Raw genomic sequence first — 23,185 nt, 5'->3', positions numbered from 1 at the left:
CAACTATATAATTTTTCTCATACCATATTAGCTTCTTGGTTCATTTATTTGACCATAAGTAAGTTGGTTATACGTCCATAGCATAAGGCAAAAGGTTGTCAGAAAGAAGTATGAATTTCAGTGAATTGATGGCACATGGCAATGAATGTTAAATGCTACTTTCTCAGTTGCTATTTGTGACTTTTACTTGTGACTTGTCAATGATATCACAGCCAGCAATACAATGTTCACAGGAAGAAATAAAAAATTTGGCAAACAGATGGCACACAGCATGAATGTTAAATGCTGCTTGTGACATCTAGTTGTGACTGAAATTACAGTCAGATTCTGTGAAGTTATTGTGATATCTGTGATTTCTCTGGCACTGCGATTTGTAACAGATACCAGATTTCTTGCCCATCCTTACTATATACGTGAGGGGAAATGCAAGGGAGAGAAATTTATGGAACTATGCTACCTCAGCAAGATATTGATATGTAATGCTGAAGACACTGTCTGAAATTTATTAAATGTAGAAGGTATGTTCACAAAGTAAGTGAACTAGATTTTTATATTTTTTAGGATAAGCATATTTGAAAAAATTACAGGATGTCATTGATACACTTGTTGAACTTTTACACACAATCATCATCTTTATCAGCCTCTTTATGCTCTTCTCAGAGAACTTACCCGTGAGCTCCATCCCCTTTCAGAACCTCTTGCTGCACCCACTCGTTGGTTCAAAACTTACTTCCACTGGTCTGGGTCATTAGGGAGGTGAAAAATGTTAATCTGAAGGCAGGGGAATAAGTGTGGTGGTTCAAAACATCGCAATCAAATGAGTGGCTAAGGCTGTACGAGGATGGCTGCTGTCGTGCAACAAACACATCAGCATCCCCCTATTTTGTTTTGAATGCTCCTCCTGAGTTCTTTTAGGGCCTCACAATATCACTGTGCATTGATCGTCTCCCCTTAAGGTAGAAATTCACCCAAATTGTGGTTTTGAATTTTTTGACAGTCGGGGAATTGGTGTGATGCCACTGTCACAATAGAGCCCAAAAAATCCAGGATTACAGAAATGTTCGATTCCACCCATCTGATTTGACCCATGACGTCACCAATATGGCGGAAATGACCATTCTCAACATCTCCAATATGGCACCTATGACGTCATTACATAAATGACAACAAACACAAAAATACATTCAAAACCAACAAACACATCCCTCTCCAAAAATATAATCAAAGTAATGGGACCAGTGCAGAAAATTGGGGGTCTTTGAGTGGGGACAAACTAAATATAAACACATATAGACATACACCATGAGCCCAAACCACACAAAACGATGACATAAAAGCACAAAATTTCCAAATTCCACTACACTTACAATGTCGACAGGAACTGGTCACTTCCCTCCACCTACATAGCTCAACCGCGATTGTCGATCTCACAATTTAAGAAACCAACTACTCCAAAAATTGCAATCACACCGCAGCTATCGATACCAAAAACCACCACCTAAACAAACAAAAATTGTAATCAGGTACTTCCCTTGACCTACATAGGTTAACAGCAGCTCACAATACCAAAAAAACACAGCTACAATGTCACACTGGAATCGGACACTTCCCTTGACCTATATAGGTCAACAACAGCTCATGATACCAAAACACACACAGCTACGATGACAAATTGGAATCAGTCACTTCCCATGACCTATACAGCTACAACTGACAATACAAAAAAATTGAAATAGAGTACTTCCCCTAAATACATAAACCAACCACAAGTGTCAATACCAAATCATCAACCACCAACACATGCAGTAAATAATACCGACCCAACAACACACAAAAACCCCACCCGATCATCATAAAACACGAACAATAGACCAAAAAAAACTGCTACTTACCACAAAAAAGTTCCAGCCCTACACACTAATCCCCAACTTACATATTCTGCTTGCATGCAACGCATTTCACTATCTCCATCACAAGTCCAAAAAGTTGCAGAAATTTAATGACGGACAACATGTCATCCCCCCATTTCAGACCACAGACATGCTCTATTATACTTAGAAGTCATATCCATACCTAACAAAAGAGGCCCCCAACTGAATTAAACGACTTACCATGCGACAAACAGCTAACCGTTAACATCAAACGACACCGCAATAACAAACACAACGGAAACTTAATTCTTAACTCACCGTCAGTAATTTCCATTCTTCTATAACAGTCACGACCGATAAATGCACACTTCAAGCACCGACACCCACATGAACCCAATACATCACATAAAACGCAGACCACACACACACACACACACACACACACACACACCAGAGGACACCACCAACCGCAACAAGACGAAATCTGCAAACACAACACACTCAAACTAAACTCCACACCATCATGACGTCACACAACACAACACCCTTATGTCACGCATCAAATCTGACAGGTGGAATCGGATGCCTCAGTTGACTCAAAAATCCTTGTCTTCCAGTTCAAGTTTCTCCAGAAACTTGCAGGTAGTACTGACCTAATTTTTCTTGTGGTGACCTGTCAGCTGTTTTGAGACCCATATTGTACACAGTTTAAGTATCCCAACAATTCTGTGAATGCCTCATAAGAAAGTTCTGGGGAACTGTGAAAACATCAGAGAAATTTCTTTCACTATCAATCAACAGTCTTCAAGAACATTTTCTTCTATTTTTTGCACCAATTCATCAGCCAACGTGGGATGTCACTAGGCTACTCCTCTCTTCATACAAAGATTTGTTCTGCCTCCACTAAACTTCCTACATTGCTTAAAGACATTCTTTCTGTTCATAACAATTTCATTTGATTTGCAAATACATTTCAGTGGCTATTATTCTTTCTGCAAGTATGAAGCAGATCATAGCACTTGGTTCCGACTTGGAGGGACTTCAATGACATCTTTCATGCAACTAGAAGACCACATCAGTTTACATGCTACTGTGTTCCTGCAAAGCTCGTTCGTCAGGGAATCCCCTATACCAGTAAAGAAAAATAAAAACAGTCACAGTACATTTATTTTTTGAACATGCCTCTTAATTACACAAATTTACAGAAATTGTGATTTCTATGTATGAAGCAAATACTTTTTTTCCTCTTGCAAAAATGTTTCCTTCAACCTCACATATCAAACCTTCATACTTAAATGAGATTTTTAAAGTGAGAATTGCTTGTGATGATAAAACTTCTACCTACATTATCTGTAAGTATATTTAGAGACTTTAGTTATATGATATGTCTAGAGGACGTATCCTGAAAAAGTTCTACCGAGGGACCTACAAGAGTTGCACTTGCATGCAGTAGTGAGACATTGGCAAAGTGTCATGCCAAATTGGATGCAACCAATATCTATACTCTGGACATCAAGAACTGCTTGCATTGTTTGTGTAGTATTTATTTTATTTTCTGCATTTGCAGTTTTCCTTGGGATCTAAATGACAATAAATGAAAGAATAATAAGCTATTCTTTATTTAAATGAAAGTTATGATGACAGACTGAACTTTAGTTTGGTGCCTAGTTGGATACACTGCACTACCTATAGTTATGTTTGCAGCCCCACTGAAAACCTTAATTATTCCATAACGGTCTAGCATTTTTAACTTTGTACAAGGTCTGAAGACATTAGTAATAATCTCCTTACACAAAAAAACACATTGCTAAAGAAATCTAAATACTTTGATAATTAAAACACACAATTGTCATAGTAGTCAAAGTGAGTATTTGATGCTGAGGAATAGTTACATGGTTAATAGCATTACTGGCCAAAGAAAGATGGTTGAATTGTAGGCTAATCATTATCACTTCCATATGAAACTTTTACAACTAGCCTAGTGAAAAAACTGCCTTCCACTTAAGTGTGATTTATAGATAGATTTTTGAACAAATTTGAAAGATGTGCTGATTTTGATCCTTCCAACTACATACTAAAATTTAATTTGCTTAATACAGCAATTTTCTTACATGTTCATCAACAGCTCTCTGTAGGCCACTACCGAACAGGAATTTCACGAATATTAACAGGCTTTCACTACTGACAAAAATACAATGATCAACAGGTAAAGCACCTTATATGACAGAGCTAAAGTGGCAACTACAGAATAGTTTACCAAGTTGTTATTTAATCATCTAAAAATCAAACCACTTTCAAATTACAGGCATTCATAGAGAGAAGTATCACACAGGCAACTTCAGCTTGTCTAGATTATTAACTGTCAGGTCAAAAATTGCAGAAACCATACTAAAAAAGAAACTATATACTACATACAACTTCAATTCCATGCTAGCCATTCAATACACCTACTTCGAGATAGAAGCCAAGTTTAAAAGAAAATACCAATGCAACGATATAAGTAATTACTACACCCTGCAAAATCAAAAGAGCTACATATGATAGCATCTATTTCTATGTCTAGCAAGAAATTTATAAAATACTTACATTCATCATAGAAACCATATATCCTGTTAATACTGGCACATTCGTGATTGCCACGCAGAAGGAAAAAATTTTCTGGATATTTTATTTTGTATGCAAGCAGAAGACATATAGTCTCTAAACTCTGTTTGCCACGATCTACATAATCACCCAGAAATAAGTAGTTTGCCTCTGGTGGGAAACCGCCATACTCAAAAAGCCGCAGGAGATCTGTATACTGCCCGTGGATGTCACCTGAAGCATAAACGGTAAGGAGCTGAAGTTTCTGAACTTCCCGGTTTGGGAGTATCAAATCTGATGCACAAATAAGTTATTACGTATTGTCAATAAAATCTACTAGCCCTGAATCCTAAAACACAGAGGAGCATAAATATCGATGGTTTCACTTAATCCCAACACAAGCAAAGGTCTGGCACAAAAAGTTTCCCTTGTTCGCATCTGTATGGAAACATTTTCTTTTTTAGTATAGTTTTATTTTAACAGATTTTTAATTTCAAAAACTACGACGCACTGTGCACCGCATATAATTTCAACGACTGATCCAATCACGATAGATCGTAAATTACCACAAATTTTGAGGGGAGCCTCTAGCTCCAACAAAATTGGCTGCTGAAGGAAGATTTCTCTTGATTTCAAGCACAGTCCGCGCACTTCTGCTTCGGACATCTGCACGGACTTTCCTGGGCGACATCCTCTTACTGCAAAACAAAACGTACATTCAGTTAAAACAGTGGAATACTACTTACAGGCTTCTGTAATGGGTTCCCGCACCCGCTATTAAGCTAAACTACTTTGCCTGCGATAAAATTCTCAAGATTTTGACATTTGACAGATACGCCCATTTCATCCAAACAGTACAATTTCCAGCAAATGCATAACTCGGAGACAACATCTATTACACAGGATCTACATCCGATGGAAGATTTGCATGTAGTAATAAACGTTACCTTCAAGAAGCCTTTGTATAAGGCTGTCTACGTTTAAATCGATGTCAGCCATTTTGGTACTGCTCGCTGCAGCTCCAAGTGCACGTAAAAGATTCGTATCAAAGTTCTTCAAAAGATATGTCTCAAGGCAACTGGCTAGCGTAGTTTGATAGGAAAGCACTTGCCGTTGGGGGCAGCTCGGCTCGAAACGAGACCAACCAAAAGCATTTCTAGGTAGCTAGAGCCAATAGGATTGCTTCGTTTCAGAATGTATCTTTGGTGTTTACATCACATCTAGTGACTAGTAGTAAGTAGAAAGAGAAACTAGAAAGGAGGCTTCGCGGCTGTACAATCACAGTCGACTTGATGAATGCCATTGTTGAGAATTCTGTATTTTGTTCAGGTTTCCCTTTTGCAGCTTAAGCGTTCGATAAGGAATATGTTCCGATTAAAAACATGCAAGTACTACAGCTGTAGTACTGAGCAAACCTGTAGTTTTCTCGAAAAACAATGAACCTGGGAAGAAGCATTAAGAAGAAGGCCGATAACGAATGTAGCGAGCGAAGCGAATGAAGTGATGCAAGTGCTAAATGTTTAACAGATTAGATTACATGATAAGTGTAAGGTTTTCGATGAAATTATTCGCATGTAAGACACTCGTATTTACGCCCAAATGCTGTTATTTCCATTATGTGCCGTATTGTATACACCCTTTCAGAAAGCGACTTGTGTATATCATTGTACAAAGTCATTGAAAGATTAATAAATATTATTTGTAAAAAAACAGAGGCCTATCTCTAGTAATATTGAAGACATTCAAAGAATTGCAGTACCAGTGGTGACATAGATGCTACCTGACGAGTCTCATGAAAATACTGAAAAACCTGGGGCAGGCGGTTGAAAAAAAACTCCAACTATCCCCCAAGCGCCTTCGTACAGAATTGCAAGAAGCAGTAATCAGAATACTCGAGGAATCTGCGAAAACACCGTCGCTCTAGTAGGGATGATGAAAACATCAGATTAATTACAATGCGCAGAGAGATATTCCAGCAGGCATTCTCCCGTTTTGGGAATGGAACGGGAAGAAACCTACATGGTACAATAGGAAGTACCCTCTGTCATACAGATATAGATGCAGATTTTCATACGTTCACGAAGGGAAGTAATTCTACTGCGACGGAACTATTTCCCACGAAACTATATCTTTTCTAACTGAAATTTATGTCTTCATGCTTCGAAAGAGGAAAATCACTACACTTCTTTCGGCGTCAATAAGGTGTGTTGCATGAATATAGAACCCACTTACAACACACTATAAACTACCTATTGCATCATCAAAATGTATTGCAGTGAATCTTGAAACTGGATGTTATTTTGTATGATATTTCACAAGCTCACCGATGTTATGTAATTCAAATGTTTTTCAACTCCACTAATACTCTGTGGAGCAGTGTCAGACATTCACAGGTCATTTGAGAGAAATACATTAAAACTTGAATTTGGGGTGGAACTGGTGAAGAAGACCAAAAATAAGAGATAATCGTGCTATTTAGTGGAGTACTTACAACAATAAGTATATGTTTAGACATGGAGAGAGCAAAAAGTAAAAGGGAGATTTGTATAGCGTCCAGAGTGTAAGTAAATCTAACACGAGTTCCCTCACCGCTGATATAGTTTATGATTTCCGTAGCTGTATTATTTAGAGAAACTGAGGATGAAGAGAGGAGCAGAAAGCATTACAGTGATTTTTTGTGAATGACGGTAGTACTATATTCATACCGCAAATCAGATGTTGTCAGAAAGAGATACTCAGGTAACAATTCTATTGGGGAAACAGCCAATCACAAAAAGCCATGCCTCTGCAAGAAACAAGACACTCAGCTCGTCATTATTGATTCCTGTGTCTGTCCGACTGCCGCCCCTCCGTCCCTCCCTCCCTCGAATTATTTCTATCTACTTCTACCCCCTATTCTTGTTCTTAGTTGCTCTATTTATTTTTCAGCTCATGCTGACAACTATCTTTCGACAACAGCATACAGACAAATGCCTTGAGCCTTATGACTTTTCTTGTTTTTAAAGCAGTTTTGTTCGTATCCTAATTTAAGGTGAAATCAAACAGTGGAAACACCAGGCTGGAAAATAAACAATATAAGGAAAATATAGATTGCTACTCACCATAAAGATGACTCGTTGACTTTCAGACAGGCACAATGAAAAGATACCACTAGCTTTTGGCCAAAGCCTTGTTCATAAAAGGAAACACACTTACATTCGTTCACACAAGGAAGCACACCTCATGCACACATAACCACCATCTCCGGCATCTCGGACCGGAACGCAACTGTCATGTAGAACAGAGGCGGCAATCTGGGGGAGTCAAGGAAGGAGAATGGATAGCAGGGTACAAGTGGGGGGAGAGAAGAGCACTGTCTGGCAGAGCGTGCAGGGATTAGACTGCCAACAGACACTGTGTCGGGAGGCTATGGGGAAAGAGGAGCACAAAAGGAGAGAAGTGGGGAAAGGGAAAGACAGGTAGGTGCTTTGGCATAGGATGGCACACAAAGAGGGTGATGGGGTGAGAATAGGGGAGAGGGGATAGTACAGAGGAGTTGGAAAGTGTGGGGAGAGTAAATTACTGTAGATTGAGGCCAGGATGGTTTTGGGAGAAGAGAATGTGTTGTAAGGATAACTACCATCTGTACATTTTGGAAAGGCTGGTGGAGGAAGGGTGGACCAACATGGTTTGGGTAATGAAGCAGCCATTGAAATCAATGTTATGTTCAGCTACATGTGCCACAGGGTGATCTACTCTGCTCTTGGCCACAGTTTGGCGGTGGCCTTTCATTCTTGTGAACAGCTGGTTGCTTTACGATGAGTATCAACCTGCCTTTTCCTTATATTGTTGATAATTTAAGGTGACACATGCAGAATGTGAGATTTTTGTCAGCTTGGCACAGCCTATTTTAGTAAGCTGTGGTGATGAAATCATTCATAGACAGGTTTACTGTGTACTCAGGAAGGAAATCATTACAATTTATAAAACACTGTGATAGCATATGATTAACAAAATTTAAACATTACCTTTTCATTCTTTTCTGTAAAACAGTAAATTATGAAATGCCTATTTCCATAGTTTTGTAATAACTTCCTTTAACAGGGTAATTAAAGTGATAAGTCTATAACAGATACAGAAAATCCATAATTTCTGGTAGCCATGCTATTGGCTTCTCAGCACCCAAACTACTTTACTCCTTTGATTATTTATATTCCATCGTCAACTTCCCATTACCAAAGCTGCTGCTGAGACAGACATCTCATTGAGGTCAAAGGGGCAAGCTCGGATATGCAAATGAAAAAGATTTCAATACAAACACACATAATACACAGGACTAAAGATATTTATATTCTGTACATAAGAAAGGGTTACACACTTGAATGTTGTTTGTGGGATCGTTTTATGTCTCGCATTAGAAAGAATAGTGTGTGCAAGCCTATGCCTGACTTTGACAATGGGAGGGTCATGGCCTGTTGAGACTATGCTTTATCATTCCATGATACAGCTGTTTGTGTTGCTGAAAATCACATGACTCTCTTGGGAATATGGAATCAGTGGGTTCAGGAGAGCCATACTCAATACCAAGCAGGATCCTCATGGCCATACGAGACTAACACCTTACAGGACAGACATTTCCATCACTAGGCCATGTGGGATTGTACAGCTATATTGTGTACCTTTACTTAGGAAGTGGGCATGTTTGCAACAACACAAATATCCACTAGTGAGGTGGAGGGAGGGGGCAAGGGGGTCTATCTGGCCCCAAGTGCCACTTGAACATGGGTGCCAAATGGTCTCCAAGACAAGCAAGATTTTCTAGAAAATATATTATTAGTAGAGTAAATTCTATACATTAGATTACTATACGTATTTCTGGAGGGGGCAGGATGCCAATAAAGTCTAGTGTCGTAACTGGCAGGGAGAGGGGGTGCCAATAAAGTGTTCCTGGGTGCCAATGGGGGCTGCCAATAAAGTGTCATGCCCCGGGGGCCATCTATGTTCGTTACACCACTAGTATACAGAAAGACAGTGTTACAAGTCTGACACATCACAGGTTCTCAGCACATCAATCATTGTTGTGAATGCTCATGATGCAGCAGCGGAGAAAGGCATGCCAATAGGGTGCACTCGACAGAAGTGGCCCTATGTTGTCTTTTCAGACAAATCCTCATTCTGCCTACATCATCTTTGATAGACATCTCCAAGAAGAATGAGCATCGTCATATTGCATTTGTTACTGTTATCAGGGGCCATTAGGTGCACTTAACTGTCACCTCCAGTCCACATAACTGGTAATTTGAACAGTTGGTGTTATGTTCTCAATGAATACATATTGCTTGCACTGTCCTGACCTAGTTCTACATGTAATGCACTTGACTGTTGTCCTGGGTGGCAGATTTCTAGACTCTCACCCATTGAAAACATCTGGTCACAGATTGTTGCTTGCCAACCACTACAGTCGATGTACTCTGCCATAGAGTTGGTAAGGCGTGGAATAACTTACTCATATCTTTCAATAAAAGTTGTGTACAGCCAACTGGTTACATAAAATTTACTGTAATAAGCCTTGACCAGGTTTCAGTACCACTAGGGTTATCACCTTCAGAAGGAACACAGCCATGAACTCATGCTAAGTTGAAATTTTAAGCATCGTTATGAGTTATCTACCATTCAAATTCAATTCAATTCGATGCCTGGCCTGCTTAGAGCCATTGCTCCTGCCAGAGATGGCACCTCTGTATATTATATTTTGTACCCTGTATATCCCCAAATCACCTACAAATTTAATTGTGTATTCTTCCTTCTATACTGTATATGCACAATTAATGCAGTGTCCAGTCACATTAATGTTACCACCAGTGATAGGCGTGAATAACACTTTTTGCAGCATGAACCAATTCAAGATGTGCTGGAAAAGAATCAATGAGGTTCTGGATGGTGCCGACATGCCGACTCCAGTGTTGTGGCCAGCTGCACTAGGTTCCTCGGCTGAGGCTCCATGGTGCAAACTGCCTGATCAAGATGGTTCCACAAATTCTCACATAGGTAGAAATCTACTCTGTAGGAATCAGCATGGGTTTCGAAAAAGACGGTCATGTGAAACCCAGCTCGCGCTATTCGTTCACAAGACTCAGAGGGCCATAGACATGGGTTCACAGGTAGATGCCATGTTTCTTGACTTCCGCAAGGCATTCGATAGAGTTCCCCACAGTCATTTAACGAACAAAGTAAGAGCATATGGACTATCAGACCAATTGTGTGATTGGATTGAGGAGTTCCTAGATAACAGGACGCAGCATGTCATTCTCAATGGAGAGAAGTCTTCCGAAGTAAGAGTGGTTTCAGGTGTGCCGCAGGGGAGTGTCGTAGGACCGTTGCTATTCACAATATACATAAATGACCTGGTGGATGACATCGGAAGTTCACTGAGGCTTTTTGCAGATGATGCTGTGGTGTATCGAGAGGTTGTAACAATGGAAAATTGTACTGAAATGCAGGAGGATCTGCAGCGAATTGACGCATGGTGCAGGGAATGGCAATTGAATCTCAATGTAGACAAGTGTAATGTGCTGCGAAAACACAGAAAGATAGATCCTTTATCATTTAGCTACAAAATAGCAGGTCAGCAACTGGAAGCAGTTAATACCATAAATTATCTGGGGGTATGCATTAGGAGTGATTTAAAATGGAATGATCATATAATGTTGATCGTCGGTAAAGCAGATGCCAGACTGAGATTCATTGGAAGAATCCTAAGGAAATGCAATCCGAAAACAAAGGAAGTAGGTTACAGTATGTTTGTTCACCCACTGCTTGAATACTGCTCAGCAGTGTGGGATCCGTACCAGATAGGGTTGATAGAAGATATAGAGAAGATCCAACGGAGAGCAGCACGCTTCGTTACAGGATCATTTAGTAATCACGAAAGCGTTACGGAGATAAACGGAGATAAACTCCAGTGGAAGACTCTGTAGGAGAGACGCTCAGTAGCTCGGTGTGGGCTTTTGTCAAAGTTTCTAGAACATACCTTCACCGGAGAGTCAAGCAGTATATTGCTCCCTCCTATGTATATCTCGCGAAGAGACCATGAGGATAAAATCAGAGAGATTAGAGCCCACACAGAGGCATACCGACAATCCTTCTTTCCACGAACAATACGAGACTGTAATAGAAGGGAGAACCGATAGAGGTACTCAAAGTACCCTTCGCCACACACCGTCAGGTGGCTTGCGGAGTATGGATGTAGATGTAGATAGATGTAGGTTTAAATCTGGTGTATTTGGTGGCCAGGGGAGTACAATAAACTCATTCTGGTGTTCTTCAGGCCATGCACATACACTGCAAGCTGTGTGACAGCTGCTGTGTCCTACTGGTACATACCATCGCACCAAAAATTGTGTGAAGGGGTGGACGTGGTCCCCAGGGATAAATGCATACTACTCTTGATCCATTGTGTCTTCCAGAACGACAAGATCACCCAGGGAATTATGCAAAACTATTCCCCAGGCTGTAATGCTCCCTCCTTGTTTGCTTTCGCACATTTCACACTGTACAGCCTTCATTGCCCACGAGCAGCCATCAGCATGGGTGCACGAACTAGATGCCTGCTGTAGAGAGCCATACGCACCACCGTTGGCTCAACAGTTGCTGAGGAGACACTGTTGGTAGTCCCTCGGTTCATCTGGGTGCTCAGTTGCTCAACAGTTGCACACCTATTCGCCCTGTTCAAAAGTTGCACATCTGTTCACCCATAGTCACCTCTGCAGCCGTGTTCATCCCTATTATCTATGGCCCGTTATGCACCACAGTTGTCTCAGCATGAGTTCTGAATAGCCCCATTTTGCCATGAATGATATACTTAAACCATGGTTGCATGCAAACAGTTTAAAATCTTAGCTGTTGCAGAAATACTTCCACCCTTGGCCCAAAAGCCAATGATCATGCCCGTTTGGATGTCAGATAAATCGATCCATTGTTGCATTACAGTGACTGCACTGTTTCCCATGTTGCCGTCCTCCCAACATGCTTTACATTTATGTACAATCCACTGCTAGTGCTGCCATCTTTCGTCTGTAATTGGTTACTGCACATTGACATTGAACATAAGTGGTGGAGACATTGGTGTGACTGGGCCATGTAAAATTTCATCATTTGCTAGACATCCTGGTGTTGCAATTTTAATGGTTAGCAGTGTAGTTACATCATCTTCCATTGGATGTGTCGGTAGCAATGTTGCTGGATAAATTGTAAGTATTTATAGGTAAGTATTAATTTGTGTATTACTCTTTCTACAGTCTTATCTACTATTTTAGAGTGTGTCACCACAACAAGCAGGCTGCTCGATGGGCTCACATATGCTGATCAGCCAGAACATGATGACCACCTATCTTATAGTTGATGTGCTCACCTTTGTCACAGCCAACAGTGGCAACACATGGTGGGATGGAAGCAATGACACCTTGCTAATTCACTGGATGGGGTTGGCATCACATCTGTACACGCAAGTCACTCGATTCCCATAAATTCGGGGAGGGAGATGATGATCTCTGACGCCATATCCCAAATGTGATCGATCAGGTTCAGATGTGGTGAGTTGGGGGACCAGCACATCAAGTGGAACTCCCCACTCTGTTCCTCGAACCACGCCATCACACTCCCGGCCTTGTGGCATGGCACATTGTCGTGTTAAAATGTGCCACTGCTGTCAGCAAGCCCAATCGTCATGAAGGGGTCTATGCAACCCGTGTATGATACTCCTTGGCCATCATGGTGCCTTGCACGAGCCCCACTGGACCCATGGAGGCCCGTGTGAATGTTCCCCAGGGCATAATGGAGCCACCCCCAGCTTGTCTCGGGTGTCTCAGTACAGGTGGCAAGGAGCTGTTCCCTGGGAGGTGGTGGATTTGCACCCTCCTCTTGTCATGACAAAGAAGGTGTTGGGATTCGTCAGACCATGCCACTGGTCACCTGCCCATTTCAGTAGTAGTTGCCGATGTCGTCTTGTTATCATTGGCATATGCACGGGTTGTCGGCTGTGGATACACCGTCTGTGCGGTGTGAGAATTGGCAATTGACCCCAAATAATGAAAAGTGTGAGGTCATCCACAAAAGTGCTAATAGGAATCCATTAAACCTTGGTTACACTATAAATCAATCAAATCTAAAGGCCGTAAATTCAGCTAAATACCTAGGAATTACAGTTTCGTACAACTTATATTCGAAGGAGCACATAGAAAATTTTGCGGGGAAGTCAAACAAAAGATTGCATTTTATTGGCAGAACACTTATAAAATGTAGCTGGTCATGCCAAAAAGACTGCATACAGTACACTTGTCCATTCTCTTTCGAAGTACTGGTGCGCAGTCTGGGATCCTTACCAGATAGGATTAATGGTGTAATTTGAGAAAGTTCAAAGAAGAACAGCACATTTTTATTATTGCAAAATCGGGGAGAGAGTACCATTGACATGATACAGGATTTGGGGTGGACACCATTAAAGCAAAAACCTTTTTCGTTGCGGTGGTACCTTCTCAAGAAATTTCGATCACCAACTTTCTCCTCCGAATGTGAAAATATTTAGTTGGTGCCAACTTACATAGGGAGAAACTATCATAATAAAATAAGGGAAATCAGATTCAAAAATGGTTCAAATGGCTCTGAGCACTATGGGACTTAACATCTATGGTCATCAGTCCCCTAGAACTTAGAACTACTTAAACCTAAGGACAGCACACAACACCCAGCCATCACGAGGCAGAGAAAATCCCTGACCCCACCGGGAATCGAACCCGGGCGTGGGAAGCGAGAACGCTGCCGCACGACCACGAGATGCGGGCGGGAAATCAGAGCTCACACAGAAAAATATAGGTGTTCATTTTTTCCACCACTGAGAATTATTGTGAAGGTGGTTCGATGAACCCTCTGCCAGGCACTTAAGTATGTTTGCAGAGTATCCACGTAGATGTAGATTAGGGGTGTTCGGTGCACTGTGTATTCAGACATAATTGTACACTGCACAGCAGTAAAGTCTGATGTTAGTTTCGTCACAGTTCACCACCTCATCCTATTTTACCAGTCTGTGCAGCCTGCAACCTCTGACATCTGTGATGAGGGTGGCCACGCAACCCCACGACATCTGGATGTGGTTTCAACTTTGTTTCTCCATGTGTTTAAAACACTCACCACAGCACCCTTCTTCAAACCCCCCCCCCCCCCCCCCCCTCCCCAACACGTCGTGCATTTTCTGAAATGCTCGAGCCGAGCCTCTGGGCCGTCACAATCTTCCCTGCGTCAGACACAGATAATTGATTGGATTCCCCATTCTACATACGGACAGCATGCTCACTGATACTACACTCATCATGCGTGTATCTGACAAGCAGTCATTCCTCACCAAGTGATGTTGCTGTTACCTGGATGGGTTTATATCAATAGTATGTCAGTGGTTGTATTGTTCTGGCTGATCAGTGCACAAGCCGGCCACATAATGCTGCTCTTGGGAGGAACAGCCCTGCCTCATGTCAACTCCTGTGATTTTGCAGTGTGTGTTGTTGTAATTTGTTTATCATCACTGCATTGTACATTATGGGGGAGGGGTGGGGTGGGACTGCAGTCTCTTGAAATTACATGTGAGGTCACTGGAGATCAATGAAACCCCTGGCAGACACACTGTTTCTCAAATAGAACTGAAGGAAAAAAACTACAACCAGCCATGTTTTAAAGGAATGATTCATTTCACCATAACCATTATGCAAATATGTAAAAGCTTTAGTAAACAGGAAAATCAAAAATATTCTGTTATATTATTAAAAAACTAAAAACTCCTCCCGAACAGGCCACGAAGGCCCAACGGTACCGACCACCCGCCGTGTCATCCTCAGCCCACAGGCATCACTGGATGTGGATATGGAGGGGCAGGTGGTCAGCACACCGCTCTCCCTGTTATATTATTGGACAATAAGAAATTTGTACAAAAAATCTTTGTTGTTGTCTGATGTGTCCAGGCCTGAAACTAGATGACATGAAATAAATCATTCATTCAAAAAGTGTGACCGGTTGTATGTTTTTCATCAGTAATGTTTACAAAAACAGTCAAAGTGTTCTCAAATCGTAATATGTGAAATAACACAGTTCCTCTCTTATCAGATTTGGTTTAACACAATGGCCAGCATTACACTACAAGTGAAATGGCACCCTATTGCCATTATAGTGTATCAGTGACTTCAAAATTTTCAGCTGAAACACAAGTGTGAGAATAGAAACTATAAATAAGTGGTGTGGGAAACCTGCAGAATCTAAAGTGTTCAAAAATTCTAAAGTAATGAACTGTTTTCTCTGTGCTTACAGCTGTATTGGTTAGTTTGTACATTATTTCAGGTTCTTGGCAGATTTCATCAGCATTGCATGACAGCTGCCTGGTTGTTTTTTTGTTCTCGAAGTAAGAATGTCTACATTTCCAGGCTTGTCCTTAATGTGTGCAATGTCTGGATCAGTTGTTGACATCAGATGTGGTCTCTGCAGTGCACAATCTGCTCTGGATAATTATCACACTGTTTATTTCTCAAAGATCAGTGTTTCCAGTCTTGACCAGAATATGTGGAAGATGAACAGCTGTTATGTCATTTTTCAGATGTCCTCTTTCCACACTTTTGGTAAGCACAATAATATTAACTGAGACCCCAAAGAAGAACGCTAGGCATATGTTTACTTCATCAGTTCACATTCCCCTTGTGCAAAAATCTCCTTCTAGTAACACTATGACATCGCCTATCAAGTTATAGTTACTTTAATTTTCTGCAGAGTACTGCTGAAAACTTCTAATGGGTTTGCAATATTGCCTAAATAAAGGGGAAGCTGTCGTCAACCAGAACATCAGTCGGAACTCCGTAGCGTGTTGCGAGATGGACTCCTACTGAGGGTGGTATGCTCTTGCCTCGCTCTGACCTGTTAGCCGATTTACAAAGCCAGTTATTGTCGTACCTACAATGTAACATTGACTCAGAACCATGGTGTAACTTCACATACACAAACCACTGCCAGAGGTGAAAGAAGTGAAAAGTGACAAAATAATGCCTTGGCTGACTGAGGATTGAACCATAGGTAAAGGATGTCTTGTGTGCCACGAGCTTCACTTAAAAAGTATGGCATACACAATTTGATCAAAAGTATGCGGGCACCTATTAGCAGACACTAACATGAGGTGTGTTCACCCTGCTCCTTTACAATGGTTTTGGCTCTGCTGGAGACACTTTCAACTAGGTGTCTGAATGTCTGTGGAGGAGTGGAAGCCTATTTTTCCTGAAGAGTTGAAATCAGATAGTTATGATGATGCTCAGGACTGGAGCAAAGTCAACACTCTAACTCATTCGAAAGATGTTCCATCGGGTTCAGGTTAGGACTTTGGGCAGGGCAGTCCATTTTAGGAATGTTATTGTTTATAAACCATTGCCTCACACATGCTGCTTTCTGACAGGATACACTGTCACACTGATACAATCGTTGTCTCCAAACTGTTTCTGTACTGTAGGGAGTGCGCTGTGATGTAAAATGTGTTCATATCCTTCCAAATTTAGTATTTTCTTACATGCAATAAGAGGACCACACACTAATCACAGAAAACACCCCCATATTTTAAGAGCACCTTCTCCACTACACATGATGACAGGCAATGTTCTCTAGCCATTCACTAAATCCAGACCCTACTGTTGGACTGCCACATTGTATAGATTGATGCATCACTTCAAATCATCATCTTTACAGTACCTCAAATGTCGCTTAACATTAACTGCAGAAATTTGTGATTCATGGAGAACTGTTCACCCATTGTCACATGGTCTGTGTGTTAACTGGACTGCTGGCAGTGCTGGTCAATAATCTGCAGCAGAACTAAAATTACAATCATTTTCTTCATGACAATTAAAGTAAGCTACATTATAACTATCACTGGTTACCTGAAACTACCCTCACGCAAGCTAAACAAGCTGCCACGTTACCAACCGATGAGCAGTCTTCCTTTGGCATTTGGTTGCAGATTATAGACAACACAGGCATATTCCAAATGAAAAAAGAATGATATGCTGAAAAATAAGAGCAAATAAAGTCAGTACGATGACAAAACTGACGTGACAAAGAATCAGAAATTTAAAAGAAAATGCTATTTTCATTTAGTTAATTGGTTTAAATGTAATCAAAATCTTGTGACTCAACTTACAAATTAAAAAAAAAAAAAAAAAAGAAGTTCTCTACAGTTGACAAATTCTGAAACCATGACCTTTTACACATGAAGTAAATGTGCTAACCACTGCACTAAGCCACAAGACTGGAAGCAGCCCTCATATTTATGGTTGTCATAGGTTCAGTTGCAATGATGAATTGCAGCCTTCAAATATCCAGTTTCTTATAATGTCGTACGAAGCTTATCTAATGTAAGCCAGTCTCTGAAATTACGATAACTGTATATGTGACAATGAATCATATCTTCTTCGGAAGTATCCAGTATTATTTGGTTAGCACTGTGTATGGAATGTGTGTATTTCATAAGCATCATTTTGAGTGTGCACAATGTTTTCAGTGTGTTTATCCCTGACCCAGGATCCAAACACATCAAGAAATAATGCCACACAAGGAAGTGAAAGTGAAATGACCAACTGTTGCGGTAGTTTGGGAATGGCGAATGGTTCGCACGCGGCACTGAGCACTCTGATTGGAGGAAACCAGGCATCAACATGTGAATAGTCAACTATCAAGTAATTTTAACTGAATTATAGTGGTCAATTTCACATTACACAGGGATGTCTGGATACTTTTGATCAGATATTGTATAATGCTGTACATATAGATCAGACAATGTTCCTTTTAAATCTTAAATCTTTATGATCATCATGAATTACATCAGTCTCTATGGTACACAGATTGTCGTGTGTACATTGTATGAACCATTTCATGATGCATCCTAATATAGATGGAGCAAGATGTATAAGATCCGTGACAACCGGGAGATCCGGGAAAAACCCGGACATTTTTTAGAATTCCGGGAATTTTTCATTGTTTTAGCTAAATTTTTTGTAATTTTGACTGGTAAGAACAGATACTCTATCAAAGGACATTACTGTATCCCTCTACAACAGAATAATACTGTAGCAATAAAACATGAATGAGAGGAAAAACGAAAATAAAGCTTAAATTGCAAAGAAAATGCGCCATGTGTAAAAAATAATAATAATAATAAAAAAAAAAGACGAAGAAGAAGAGTGCCCATACAAGCGTCTGACAGCATCAAAATGTTTCAAAGACTTTAGGAAGACTGAGCAATGCTTCATAACAAAAAAATTGCCTCCGATGAGCGTGACGACATAACTGTTTATATAAGATTCATTTGAGCATTAACAAGCGGCCTCATGCGCTTGCGCAATTAGTCGCATATGAGTAGTAACTTCCCCCGCTCCTGGATACAGAAATCTGGCTGTTGGCTGTGTAAGCAGCCACATGATACCCGTAGAAATTGAGACATCACACTAATTATGGAAGAATATGACGATTCCAAATTTTTACAAACATTTCGTATTACTACTTTTCGATCTCACGCTTGAGAAACTAGAGTGTAAGAATGAAATGTGAAACTATTTTATAACATAAAGCTTGTTGCTTACTGTAAACCAAATAAGCATTTCATATTGGTACTTCGTGAATTATATTCTGTCGTGTTATAAAAATGACCATTGTTGCCAAAACAGTCTTGCTTATTTGGTGTGTGCTACAGCTGCTGAAATATTAGAAAGACCTATTTTGTTTTATCTAGCAGACAGTGACAAAACAGACGTAGTCCGGTCGATAAACCACACCAGTCTTGGGTACTATTTGTATTAACAGCTTTTTCCCGTATTAGACAACGACATTTTGATTTTTCATGTAGCAAAACGTTTGATGAATTTTGATGAGGTAACAGATTCTTTCGCAGAAAGGAAAGCACTATATTTAAAGCTGTAGCCGGATTAGAGAGAAGGGATTGAAGACATGTTTGTCTTGCATGTCTTATCTTTAACGATTTTATGTATTCTATATTTGATTTTATGTCACACAGAACAGCAAGTTATTAGCTAATACGCAATAAAGTGTGAACATTTTCTGAAGAGTTCTTGTTCTCCTGGTTACAAATAATGCTATTCAGTATTAACTGCGAGATTTTTTTTAAAGAGGGGCAGGATGTCAAACCGGCCGACTGGGAGCAGGAGAGGCACCACAGGACATTTTAATCTGTACTGTCCTGAATATGGTTTGATGACATCCATTACAAAATACACACATTTGAGTTCCACAGAGCGAAATACAGTGACGTGCGGTAGAAGAATGCTGTGCGAAGAGCGTGGCACTGCACTTTGGAACACGTAAGACCAAATAACATGCCGTACATTTCCTCGAAGATATATGTTTTTTTTTTTAGCAGACTCTTCAGAAAGATGTGCGCTACAAAATGAACATATTTTTGTAAAGTCGTTTCCTTTTAAATTTTTGATGTCCTATCTCAAACGGCCGAGCGATGAGTGCCAGGAAGGGGGAGGGGGAGGAGCTAGTCGACCGTGTTTGCATTGTTTGATTTTGCTGTTTCCTCTTCGTTTACTGCTCTCACGTCAAAAGAAAACAAAACGGATTTCTTTGCCTGGGAGCTATCGAATGAACTAAAACACATTCACATAATTACGGAAGGCTAAAATATGTTATTAGTTTCAGATTTTATTTTATTTCCAACTGTCTGACAGTCAAGCATTAATTGCCTTGCAGAACAATGAAGTTAATAGTCGTCAGTTTGCTTAAGAAATTTGCCTTTTGTTAATCTTTCCCGCTGAGACAGTCAATTTATATGAAATGAAGCGTTTAATTCCACACTATTGGCTAGTTTCAAACGTCCGCTGCATTTCAAGAGCACGTTTTCGTATTCTAGCACGTGTGGCATTGCTATAATAAAGAACCAAACATGAGGTAATACAGTACTGGTACTACAAGAAAATTTACATCCCGAAAACGACAGTGAAAAGCTTAATATCAGGTCGAGGCCTACTTCATTGGGAATCTGGACATATGAATGTGCACTTTAAGGCGAATTATGCATTTTAATATGGTTCACGAAATTCCGACGGTCTTTGAGTATCCTCTGATGTCTTGTTTCTTTTATGACATAATGTAAGATCTTTTAATGTCTTACACGTACGAACATAAGGCCTTCCTACGTCATCGTAGCTGCGCAAGTGCGGTGACACCTCGTATCTGGTGCTCTCTGGCAACTACTGCAAGAACCTATTTCTGACAGGTCGCAGGAAAATATTGCGAATTGTGGAATGAAAAGCGTTATTTTCAAAATAAATTTCCTTTTCCACAAGATGAACTATGTGCGAGAATTTACGATGAATTTCTTAAATCCTAGAGCGTTTGACTCTCGTTTGAAAATCAACTCTTTCATGACGAGCTATTTACAAGAATCTCGAGCCCAGAACATCAGAAATTTATGCCGGCATTAAAAAAAAAAATTATGGCCACATTTGTGCGATGTATCTTAAAGTGTAACACACGCAAAAAAGATGAACATTATTTGTGAAAGCTTAGCTTCTCTTGTAGCTTCTTAATCTTCGAGACAAATATTATACGTGAAAGCTTTGCCTTTCTTGTAGCAACATTGTGTATATTAATTCAAACCATTAACTTTTCTTGTTCTGTGTTTTCCTCGCTACTTAACTGTGATGTTGCTGTTGGCTGACTACATCAGGTGTCCCATGCTCTGAATATCCGCGGTCATCGGCTGAAGAGATCACGTGACATGAGCCATGACTGGCTTACAAAGGCACATCGCAATCTCGATTCCAATGCTTCGGAAAGTAACATGCGGTATTTGATGGAATTCGAATTTGTACTTTCGTAATACGAAAATATGCAGCGTAGATGTTGCTGCACATCAAAAATCTTTCCAAAAAGGGTTTTTCTTCGCCTGTGACTTACGTTCTCTTTTATCTTACTGTTCTGAGTCTTTTCTTGACACCCGCCTCAATCTGCGTTACTGAGCGAGCACTGAAGCCCTTGTCGTCATGCGCACTTAAAACCCTCTCCATCCATCCATCCATCATCTTTTTCTTAAGTGCCGGGAAATTCTACACCCCTGTATAAAACCATAACAATTCAAATGACTGATAAGTTTTAAAGTTTCGAAGGAGAGTACACTGTCACTTACAAAGGAAAAAGTGTATTTTCACCCAGGAGAAAGTGTATTTTTAACCGGGAAATCTGAGAAAAATCTGGGAATTTATTTTCCTTGTCTGCGTATACACCCTGATGGAGTTATTTTACATTCGAATAATAGATTTAATTGTAAATATGGCTGGGAGATTTTTTTTTTTTTTTTTTTTTTTTTTTTTTTTTTTTTTTTTTGTGTCTGTCACACATTTTATATGAATGGTTAGGTCCAAGTGACCAAAATTTTTGTTTGCAGCATTGTGCACCTCTTTTTGTTCTAAAGACAAACTTAATGTGGTGTGATGAATGTCATTTTTTTTTCTTCTGGTATTGTAATTACGCACATCATTGTTCCTTTTGATCTGCAGTGGATTATTTACAACGAAGTTCATGAGGGAATAAGTGTACTGTGAAGCAGTAGTCAAAATGTCCAACTACTTAAATGGATGTCGACAAGTTGGTAGCAGGTGAGCATTCTGAATTATTTTTACATCACTTTTTGACCAATGAAGACTTTCTTCCTTAAAGATGAGTTATTCCACGCGAAATTATTGAATGAAAATATGTAAAATATGTCAACTTACTGATATGTCTCTCACCAAGATTTGCAAAGATTCTAAGTACAAATAAGGTTGAAGTCCACGGACGTATATAAAGGGGGGGGGGGGGGGTCCGGACACCCCGCCTTTCCTTAGTTTACACAAAAAAACGCCAATATTAGAAGAATACCGGCGTTCGAAACTCCGTGCCACAAAATAGTCGCGCACTGCGCTTGGTTGACATAGTGACAAGCCATGGAGGAATGAGGCTGCAAAAAATAGCTGTGCCCTGCGGTGGGGTGTCTACCCCCACCCTCACTGTGTGTCCAACGGAAGTGAGTGCAATCTTGCTAACCGTAGCGGAATTCCGCAAAAGACATATCATGCCAAGAACAACTAGCGTTATGTTTACAATATTTAGACAGCTCATCTGGAAAATCGATTATCAGGGAGGATTTTCTTGACTTTATCTGCGTGGAAGATGTTTCAGCGCAAGCATTGGCAAACACCATCATAACACATCTCTTATCTTATAACTTGGATATGGACAAACTTGCAGGGCAAGGCTTCGATGGCGCTGCAGTAATGAGAGGCCGGTTACGAGGCGTGAGAAGAATAATTGCAGAACAATATCTGAGAGCGCAATTTGTACACTGTGTGGCACATGCTCTTAATTCAGTTCTTGCGCATTCGTGTGGAATACCTATGATACGGAACTGTATTGGAACAATAAAAAGTATAGTAAACTTTTTTCGACAATCTCCACTTCGGGACAACTTTTTGAAGAAAATTTCAGATCAAACTGACTCATCTCATTCAACGCTTATCTCCCTTTGTGAGAAGCGGTGGACCGAAAAGCATGTGGCTGCTGAGAGATTTGCAGAAATGCTTCCTGTAGTATGCGCAACACTTGAGGCCCCTCAAGATGCTGCTAGTAGGATTGTCGCCACTGAAGCATACCAACTGCAAACTGCCATGGGAAATAGCCAATTT

At 40.3% G+C, this 23,185-nt stretch overlaps 2 protein-coding genes across 2 annotated transcripts in view; one reads left to right on the top strand and one right to left on the bottom strand.

The window, feature by feature from the left end:
* Positions 1-5,545, bottom strand: part of LOC126106358 (serine/threonine-protein phosphatase PP1-beta catalytic subunit) — a 78,242-nt gene extending 72,697 nt beyond the window's left edge. The window contains exons 1-3 of the mRNA XM_049912610.1: positions 5,402-5,545; positions 5,021-5,152; positions 4,458-4,688 (exon numbers count right to left, since the gene is read on the bottom strand). Of these exons, the coding sequence (XP_049768567.1) occupies positions 4,458-4,688; positions 5,021-5,152; positions 5,402-5,453 (415 nt within the window). The 5' untranslated portion in view covers positions 5,454-5,545. The remainder of the gene's footprint in view (positions 1-4,457; positions 4,689-5,020; positions 5,153-5,401) is intronic.
* The window catches only part of LOC126106356 (speckle-type POZ protein-like), a 497,553-nt gene that overhangs the window by 404,463 nt on the left and 69,905 nt on the right, over positions 1-23,185 (top strand). The window lies entirely within an intron of this gene.

The sequence above is a fragment of the Schistocerca cancellata genome, chromosome 10, assembly GCF_023864275.1.
Source record: "Schistocerca cancellata isolate TAMUIC-IGC-003103 chromosome 10, iqSchCanc2.1, whole genome shotgun sequence".
Taxonomy (NCBI): Eukaryota; Metazoa; Arthropoda; class Insecta; order Orthoptera; family Acrididae; genus Schistocerca; species Schistocerca cancellata.
The sequence above is the reverse complement of the archived record's forward strand: the minus strand, read 5'-3'. Positions and strand labels throughout refer to the sequence as shown.